The sequence below is a fragment of the Nansenia antarctica genome (assembly GCF_963989245.1).
Source record: "Nansenia antarctica genome assembly, chromosome: 3".
Classification (NCBI taxonomy): Eukaryota; Metazoa; Chordata; class Actinopteri; order Argentiniformes; family Microstomatidae; genus Nansenia; species Nansenia antarctica.
Genome location: NC_137688.1, coordinates 74,142,230 through 74,152,543, shown reverse-complemented (window position 1 = coordinate 74,152,543; position 10,314 = coordinate 74,142,230). Strand labels below are relative to the sequence as shown.

The following is a 10,314-nucleotide window of genomic DNA, read 5'->3' as shown; positions in this document are numbered from 1 at the left end:
CCTCTCTCCTCCCTCCTCTCTTCTCTCTCCTCTCTTCTCTCTTTTCTCTCCTCTTCCTCTCTCCTCTCTTCTCTCTCCTCTCTCCTCTCTCCTCCCTCCTCTCCTCTCTCTCCTCTTCCTCTCTCCTCCCTCCTCTTCTCCTCTCTCTTCTCTCTCCTCTCCTCTCTCCAGGAGCCCTGGTCGTCCTTCGTGACGTCGTCTAAGACCAGGGCGTCCGTCCAGAAGAGCAAGGTGAGGCTGCGTGACCTTTCCCCTTTCCCCTTTCCCCTGACGCCCAGGTCACATCTAGGAGGACCAACGCAGCAGCGCAACTCTGGTTGCAGCGGAATCCCCCTGCAACCACCCTGCGACTGCAGCTGCAACAACCTCCAGATTCTTTGGAATGGCTGCCAAGTTCTTTACTCTGCAACCTTCTAAAACTGACCCGTTACATTGCGCTACGTTGCGTTACGTTGTGTTGCGTTGCGTTGTGTTGCGTTGCGTTGCGTTGCGTTGCGTTGCGTTACGTTGCGTTGCGTTCCGTTGCGTTGCGTTGCGTTGCGTTGCGAGTCTAAGGCCTGGACTACACGTATGTGGATATTTTTTTAAGCAGATATTTTCGTCCTCGTTTAAAAAAATAGATATATCTCTGTACATACGAAAAGCCAAAACTGAACACGATCTGTCAAATACCGTAGAAGAACGTTATGGGCGCAGTCAGTTGTAATCAAACAGCGGCAGTGACTCAAAACGTAAACAGACCAAACTCTTTGAAACAGACAGAAAATAAAAGTTCAAAACAGACAGAAAGGCAAGTTATGGCGACCAAGAAGAAAGCAAAAACAAATCTCTGTTTATGTGAGTGAAAACGCTGTGTTCGTATGGTTGAGAGGCCCAATTGTACAAACAAAATTGCGTTTAGTAAAATATCCATATAGGTGTAGTCAGGCCTTATAAATATCCATATACGTGTAGTCCAGGCCTTATAAATATCATATGCGTGTAGTCCAGGCCTCATAAATATAATATCCGTGTAGTCCAGGCCTTATAAATATCATATCCGTGTAGTCCAGGCCTTATAAATATCATATACGTGTAGTCCAGGCCTTATAAATATCATATCCGTGTAGTCCAGGCCTTATAAATATCATATCCGTGTAGTCCAGGCCTTATAAATATCATATACGTGTAGTCCAAGCCTTATACATATCATATACGTGTAGTCCAGGCCTTATACATATCATATACGTGTAGTCCAGGCCTTATAAATATCATATACGTGTAGTCCAGGCCTTATACATATCATATACGTGTAGTCCAAGCCTTAGATGAACTGGTGAACCTAGTGAACCGGGCTTCACGCAGAAAGCAGGAATGCCTTCCCACATAACCACTTCAGCGTAGAATGTCAGCCGTGAAGGGAATGTCAGACATGTTTGATATGGATCACAGATGTCGCAGATTTTGAGGAATTTGCAGGCGACGCTATCTATAGTATGAACGCCGCTTAAGGCCGCTTCTGTCTGTCCATACAGATGACACCACATGACACCATGTACCATGGTAAATGGTAAATGGACTGACTCATATAGCTCCTTATCTTATCCGTGACACAAATGATTCCACAGAGAGGGAGGTTGGAGGTTTCAGAAAGAGCCGAGAGAGAAACCCCAGATCTTAATACGCAACGCAGCAACTAGCAGATACGTGGGTTATCCCATAACCAGAGAATGTGACTCTTAAAGACATAAGCAACCAGGAATGTCAGAGCCTTTTCTACACAGACTTTTTCAGACTCTTGACTCTGAGTGTGTGTGTGTGTGTGTGTGTGTGTGTGTGTGTGTGTGTGTGTGTGTGTGTGTGTGTGTGCGTGTGTGCGTGTGTGAGTGTTTGTGTGTGCGTGTGTGTGTGTGTGTGTGTGTGTGTTTTAGAGTGCTGTTGCTTTCTGTACCTTAGAGTAGATATAGTTTTACAGTAATGCTGTTGTATCTGTTAACCCACATGTGAAACATCCTCTGTGTTAATGTTGGATGTGTACGATGGTTGCTGTACAATCACTAGGGATGTCCCGATCCGATACTGATATCGCCGCGATATTGGACCTGAATGCTGGATCGCGGATCGCACCAGAAAAAAAAAAAAGGCTCCGATCCACGCTCTCGATCTGGTGTGTCACTCAAGTGACGACAACAGTAGTAGCCAGTGGTCACGTGCATGACCAGGGCTCGATAGTGCGACTGTTTTGGTCGCATTTGCGAGTGAATATATTTCTGTGCGACTTGGAAATACATTAAATCGCACCAGTGCGACTAAGAGACTGCTGAACTACTGTCATGCGCAGTCAAACTTATGTGTATAAGCGATGAGGGAATGAAAACAGTGAACAGAAACGCGTGTCGCAGAAATGCTTCACGCGAGTCCTATATGCGCTTAAAATGCGCATAATGGATACAGCTCTCATAGTTCGTAGCGCTGTGTGCTTCCGGTTTCATTACAAAGAGGTTAACCCTATATGTGCCTGACGTCTAACAACATTCAAATGACTCTAACTTCATATTTTTTCGGATTTCAATGTATGACACATCATTTGAAAGCTTATGATCCGTAGTTCCAATCCACAACACGTTGCATTTGTTGCTTTAATAAAGGCTGGCAGTCTTTAATTTAACTGTTGTTGGTGTGGACTATATACTGGGGAGGTATTTGTTATTATTCAGGGGTCAAAAAATGTATACAAATATCGGATCGGTATCGGTATCGCAGATACCCGAAGCCCAGGTATCGGTATCGGTAGTGAAAAAGTGGGATCGGGACATCCCTAACAATCACACACGTAACTGAATGTCTCCCAATGAACTGAATGTTAGTGTTTATGTCCTTAATGCACTTTGTATTTATGTGGACATCAATAACGCATTTACAATGTGTGTGTGTGTCTGTGTCTCTCTCTGTCTGTCTGTCTCTGTCTGTCTGTCTCTGTCTCTGTGTGTGTGTGTGTGTGTCTCCCCCCCCCCCTCCAGCTTCCTAACGACCACCTGTGTCTGGTGCGTCTGCGCCCCAGGAGGGAGCTGTTCTCCGGGGGGCTCTCGCCCTCCAACGCCGCCACCCTGGTCATCATGGTCAAGCAGTGTCTGGCCAAGAGGAAGACCCTGCTGCTGGACAAGCTGAAGTACACACACACACACACACACACACACACACACACACACACACACACAGAAAGAGAGACACACACATAGACAGAGACAGAGACACACACACACACACACACACATATAGAGAGACACAGAGAGAGAGAGAGACACACACACACACACACACACACACACACACACACACACACACACACACATATAGAGAGACACAGAGAGAGAGAGACACACACACACACACACACACACACACACACACACACACATAGAGAGACACAGAGAGAGAGAGACACACATACACACACACATACAGTGGAGGAAATACATAATGAACATTTAACTATTAACTCAAACAAGCCAGACATAAAACATCTAAACATTAAAGTCCATATGTAAATAAAGTTATGTGTAATAAAGTGGAATGAAACAGGGAAAAAGTATTGAACACTTTAACTGAAATTAACTCAATACTTAGTGGAGAAGCCTTTGTTGGTGATGACAGCTTCAAGGAGCTTTCTGTATGAAGTAGCTAATCGCCCGCAGTATTCAGGTGTGATTCTGGCCCATTCCTATACACAGAATATCTTTAACACTAGAAGAGGTGACCCCTCACGGCTCTTCCTTGATTGAGTGCTATCTTTGCACTCAATCAAATTTCAGGACCCTCCTTTCATGACTTTTCCTAGATATGTGCGCTCTACCACCCAGTATCCTTACATCTTCAAAATCACTTCAGGATAAGATAAAGCTATATAGTATGAAGCTGTTTTGCAGTTTTTCTGTGTAGGAGGCAGGCTAAAAAAAAGAAGTGTCCTCTAGTGATCTCTGTGTGTAAATAGCAGATTTACATTCTAAAAAGGGTCTATTTGACCCCCAAGGCGGCTCTACTAGTAGGTAAAATAGGCATGGCTGTTGTAGTGTGAATCTGTAATGCAGTCATATTGATAAGTTGCTCTTCTTCTCTCTCTCCCCCCCCTCCTCCCCTCCCTCCTCCACCCCCTCCTCCTCCCCTCCCTCCCCCCCCCCCTCCTCCCCTCCTCTCTCCCCCCCCACCCTCCCTCCTCCACCCCCTCTCCCTCTCTCCCCCCCTCCCCTCCCTCTCTCCCCCCCTCCCCCCCCCCCCCCCTCCCCTCCCCCCCAGCCTGTGGAGTCCAGACAGCGGGCCGGGTCTGCTGAGGGAGATGGGTCTGCAGGAGGACGTTCTGACGGGTCATATCTACCCGGAGGAGTACCTCAGGCTGTTCCAGCTGATGGAGCAGAGCCAGGAGTTCACCCAGAGCTGGCTGTACCAGGAGGTCCTGCACAACAGCAAGAGGGACGGCTGGGCCTAGAGACACACACACACACACACACACACACACACACACCCTCTCTGAACTGACAAGTGTAAAGACTCTGAGACTTTCTCCAGTGACACAGAGAGTCTACCTACGAATAGAGGCGGGAACTTCAACCGGATGTTTTCCCGCGTGTATGATGGAAGCTATCTCACATGTATGATGGAAGCTATCTCACATGTATGATGGAAGCTATCTCACATGTATGATGGAAGCTATCTCACATGTATGATGGAAGCTATCTCACATGTATGATGGAAGCTATCTCACATGTATGATGAAGCTATCTCACATGTATGATGGAAGCTATCTCACATGTATGATGGAAGCTATCTCACATGTATGATGGAAGCTATCTCACATGTATGATGGAAGCTATCTCACATGTATGATGGAAGCTATCTCACATGTATGATGGAAGCTATCTCACAAAGGTTTGGACAATTCAGTTGAATGTGAAAGTGTGTCCAGACCTCTGACTGGTGCCGTATGATGAAGGTATCTCACGTGTATGATCAGGGTTCCCTCGCTGGTCTTAAAAAGCCTTGAAGGCTAAAATCCAACAAACCAAATTTCAAGGCCTAAAAAGGGCCCGAATTTCAGCTATTCTGTCTAAAAATGAGGTGCTAGGTCTTAAAAATGTGATCCTGCAAGGAAATCAGTCCAACCACGTCTATTTACGCGGAAATTAATCAAGCTGGAACGAAGAAAATGCCAATTCGCTTCCTTTTCTGTCTGTATGGTAGTGAAATCCCTAATTTCATCACCTCGAGGATGACAAAAAGCTATCATATGCTGTCGCGAATAAGTCTAAAATTCTATTCAAAGAAGTAAAAAAAAGAAAAAGGTCTAAAAAGGTCTTAAATTTGACTTGTTGAAACTTGTAGGAACCCTGATGATGGAAGGCAACCCTGCTCCTGTGTGAAACGCTCGCATCGGAAACCCCTCAGCGAGCTCCACGTTTTCATTTCATGCGATGTTTAGATTTAAAAACAGAACCTGACCCTGTATCAGTGGTGGAGGCGGCAGACGTATGACATTATCTGCCAGGCGGAGAAGAAAACAGCAAATTAAGAAGTTACGGCCCTTCAATCACATTTGTTATTTGTGTGTTTTAATACTGTAAGTTCTGCTTGGAGGTTCTGACATGATTGACAGGAGGGTAGGGTGGTGGGGCCCGGTGCCTGTAGAGCTTTGTGTCTTCATAACTAGTGGACGTACGATCTCTAAATGTCTGACGATGATTCAAGATGAAATGACCCAACTCAACCCATTTAATGACCCGTTAACACTAGAACAGCCGTGTCTATGTTACCTACTATAAGAGCCGCCTCGGGGGTCAAATGACCATAGTCTTTACAACGGGAAGCTGCTACTTACACACAACGACCACTAGATGGCGCCGTCTTGTAAATTAGCCTGCCTCCTACACAGAAAAACGGCAAAATATCTTCATTCTAGCTTATCCTGATGTGATGTAGAGAATGTAAGGATACTGGGTGGTAGAACGCACATATCTAGGAAGAGTCATGAAAGGAGGGTCCTGAAATTTGATCGAGTGCAAAGATAGAACACTTTGTTTATACTCACAGGGGTCAAATGACCCCACCCGTGGCTGTTCTAGTGTTAATGACCCGTTAAATCAAACATGATTCTGGTTGCGCATTCATATGCCTTTGCAATTCAGATTAAAGGAGAAGGCGTCGTCTGTCTATGTTGTTGTTGTCTGTCTGTGCTCAAAGCACAGAACCGCTCAGTTGAATGGTTGGCTTCAGTTTCCATGAGGAAGCAGTGGCGCTATGTAGGAATGTTTTTGAATTATGACGAAATACTTTGGAGACACAAAGTAAGGCTATCACAATGCAATACCATGTTTTCCATATATACGTTCTTCTTTATGCATATTTGATATAAGGAATAAAGAAAATGTTACTGCACCCTGCAAGTGTCTGTTGTGTGATGTGATCAACTCGACTTGAGCCTTGATTTGTAAACATACTTTCGTTTTAGCTCGTGTTCAAAATCAAGAACTGTGTGTTCATCTAGTTATGTGTAGTTATGTGTTTTTAGCATGTCCATGCATGTTGTGATGTTATTCAAATACAGTTTAGACGTTCGTAGCGATGTGTTTTGTTAGCCGCTAGCTGTTAGCAGCGTTTATAGCTGTGGCTGCGTTTAGTAAGTAAGTATGTTATGTTAACATTTTTATTTTTTATAATGCGCCCCCCATCCAACTTTAAGTAAAGCTTTATTTATATAGCGCCTTTCGTACATGAAATGCAACTCAAAGCACTTTAGACATTAAATATCTGTGCTTTATACAAATTGCAGGACCATGGAGCAACGTCTTCAACTCTTTTATTGTATATCTTTGACCATCCTCTGTGAACCAACTGTCACTCTGTTACCATGGCAACTAAATGGTAAATGGACTGCACTTATATAGCGCCTTATTCCAAAGCGCTTTACAACGGCCTCTCATTCACCCATCCACACACACATTCACAGACCAATGGCGGCAAGCTACCATGCAAGGCACCGGCCCGCTCATTGGGAGAAATTTGGGGTTCATTGTCTTGCCCAAGGACACCTTGACATGTGGCCAGCCGGGGCTCGAACCACTGATCTGCCGACCTTGCGATCATTAGACGCCTGCACCACAGCCACCCCTGATGTGATGTGATTCCCGTTCGCTACAATATAATGCAATAATGCAAAGTTGACCCAAGATCAGTGTCCAGTGGCAATTTCCTTCTGTTTAGTCCCTCTCAGCCCTGCAGTTCCTCTAACCTACAAATACAATTAGGAGTTGGCTACAGTACAGATCTGAGACCAGGATAACGAATGACAGTCAAAGGAGTTGGCTAAAGTACATACAGATCTGGGACCTGGCTAGGAGACAGCCTTGTGATGTTACTATTCTCAGGCTCTAATAAGACACCCTCTGACACACTGTGTGTGTGTGTGTGTGTGTGTGTGTGTGTGTGTGTGTGTGTGTGTGTGTGTGTGCGTGTGTGTGTGTGTGTGTGTGTGTGTGTGTGTGTGCGTGCGTGCGTGCGTGCGTGCGTGTGTGTGTGTGTTGTGAGAGAAAATTATTATATGTAATAAGACATTTTTCTACATTTAAGATTCAAACTTCACAACAGTAAATTGAATATCTAGAGCAAGCTGTAGAAACTGATTTCCTATTGTAAGCACACAATGAAACCAGTTTCTCTACTTGAAGCTTGACATTGGCTAGACAACAGACACATTTAAATGATTACAAAGACCTGATTGCTCTCTTTTCTCCTGACCTGCACCGAGATGGACTAAGCCATCTAGAGCAGTTTTGGACCTTTGTGTTTCCCCAGACCCAGTACTCTAGGACCAGACTAAACCAGTTTGTGGCCTTTGTGTTCCTTATACATCTTTGTGTCTCTAGGAAAAAGTGGGGGTCGATTCCCCCTTAAACCTTCATCCCCCATCATCTTCCTCAATGTACAAATCCACACCCATTGTTCATGATTGGTCTAGACCTCACCCGAGGGCGGACCTCTTACCTGAGGGTACCTGAGAGCATAAATACTGAGATGTAATGAATGATCTTCACTTTGAGAGGAACTTTGAATCTTCAGATGCGTCTGACGAACCTGTAAACTTCCTCCTTCTATAGAGGAAAATATTAAATATCATTTCTTATACATCTTGAAACGAAACAGGCTGCCTTTATTGATAATTAGCTCTAACAGTGTGTGTGTGTGTGTGTGTGTGTGTGTGTGTGTGTGTGTGTGTGTGTGTGTGTGTGTGTGTGTGTGTGCGTGCGTGCGTGCGTGCGTGCGTGCGTGCGTGCGTGCGTGGCGGCGGCGTCCTAAGGGATAATGAGGTGGACTGGTGATCAGAGGGTCATGAGTTCAAATCCCACCTGGGAACACCACCACTAGTGTGCCCTTGAGTAAGGCACTTAGCCCTACGTTACTCCAGGGAGACTGTCCCTGTAATCTCTGATTGTAAGTCACTTTGGATATAAAAAAGCGTGTATAATGGTGTAAATGTAAAACACGAAAGCTGATCATGAATAGATCTGAGTAGTGTTAGTGGAGTAGAGGTTCTAAGTAGTGAGACCATCTCCACACCAGTTGGTTCCATCTGTAACAGTTGTCCAGCCTGTACATTCAACCGGTTTGATTGGCACAAAAACGCCGTCACAACCTCAGCGACATGTGTGCGTGGCGGAACTACTGCTGCTCTTTCTGTTGCGTCTTCTTCCCTACTGGAAGCGTTTCTACCGCAGAGCTGCTACAGCCATCCCTATCTTTATACATTGAGTTTGCCCTTGATAATGGCCATTAATAATATGATGTTTCATTTCACTTCATTATAAATTGTTCTGGATTGATAGCAATACAAGATTTGAAGACGATACTCCGTGGTCCTGCAAGATTTTAATTAAATTAAATTCAATTCAATTCAACTTTATTCGTCATGTGCAGTGCACTAGGAACATGACTTCAATGGTATTCAACCATGCTGAACAAGCTACAGTACATACAACAGCAAGATGACAGTACAACAATAAATACAATAAATACAGTACCAATATCAGTGAATAAACATACTGTACAACTTAAGCAAGAACATGTAAAGTGCAAGGTGCAATGATCAGGAGTTATTGAGGAGGGCTGTGGCTTTGGGGAAGAAACTGTTCAAGTGTTTTTGACCTGGTGGCCCTGTAGGCCTATCGCTGTCCAGAAGGGAGTAATTCAAACAAGCTGTGAGCTGGATGTGAGGAGTCAGCCACAATCTTGCGTGCTCTCTTCGGTGATCTGGAGCTATGGAGGTCTGTGATGGGAGGCAGGGGGCAGCCGATGATCCGCTCAGCTGTCCGTACGACTCTTTGTAGCTTGGCCTTGGATCGGGCAGACGCAGAGTCGTACCAGACAGTGATGGAAGATGTTAGGATGCTCTCTATGACGGCCCTGTAGAACTGGACCAGGATGTGACGACTGATGTGGAGTCTCTTCAGCGGACGGAGGAAGAACAAGCGCTGCTGGCCTTTTTGAACTAAATGGGTGATGTTGTTATCCCATTTTAGTTTGTTGGAGATGGTAGTGCCCAGAAACTTGAATTCATCCATTATTGTGACAGGGGAGTTATTGATCCAGTGGAGAGTGAGTTATTTGATATAAAGTGCAAAAAACGAGGCAAATCTCTCTCTTTTTGGGTTAAACGCGAACTACACGTATCAAGATTAACTTTGTCTGGGTTGGATGATGTTTGTTTGTGCTCTCTGTAACAAGTCCTCTTGTGCCTCCTAGTGGTTCAGAAATGAAGTGTTTCAAAACTCTTCTTCAAACGATCCGTCAAAAATCATTCTAGTTTTAAAACCATTGTGCTCACATTCAATACTATTATATTTCACATTCAAAACTATTATATTTCACATTCAAATGATCCCACACTTTACCCACACCAAAACCTTCAAAAACCCTTAACTACGCCTTTTCTGTCGCTGGCCGCTCCAACCCATCCCATTTAACCGTTATATCCCCATAATCGATTACAACAGTACAACCACAACTACTATGGTACTACGGAATTCAAGCAACATTGTCTTTAACACAGAGAGGGGGTGCACCGTTCCTGGAGGTACTGCAATACCAGGTCGATGCGTGGAGTGGACGGAGCAAGCCCCTATTCCATCTCCCTGCTCCAAAAATCAATTTAATATATGGTCCCCGGGTAGGGGACGTATCAGATATTAAACTGATAAGAACAGATACTACACTTGATCTTAGCCAAAAGGCCGAGAAGCGATACCTGCAATGGGTCCGAGGTAGGGGAGTGATTCTCTGGCACGTCAATGT

At 44.8% G+C, this 10,314-nt stretch overlaps 1 protein-coding gene across 1 annotated transcript in view; it reads left to right on the top strand.

The window, feature by feature from the left end:
* Positions 1-4,616, top strand: part of tfb2m (transcription factor B2, mitochondrial) — a 15,149-nt gene extending 10,533 nt beyond the window's left edge. Inside the window, exons 8-10 of the mRNA XM_080526461.1 lie at positions 172-231; positions 3,000-3,148; positions 4,273-4,616. Coding sequence (XP_080382587.1) covers positions 172-231; positions 3,000-3,148; positions 4,273-4,462 — 399 coding nt within the window. The 3' untranslated portion in view covers positions 4,463-4,616. The remainder of the gene's footprint in view (positions 1-171; positions 232-2,999; positions 3,149-4,272) is intronic.
* Positions 4,617-10,314: the final 5,698 nt, after the last annotated feature.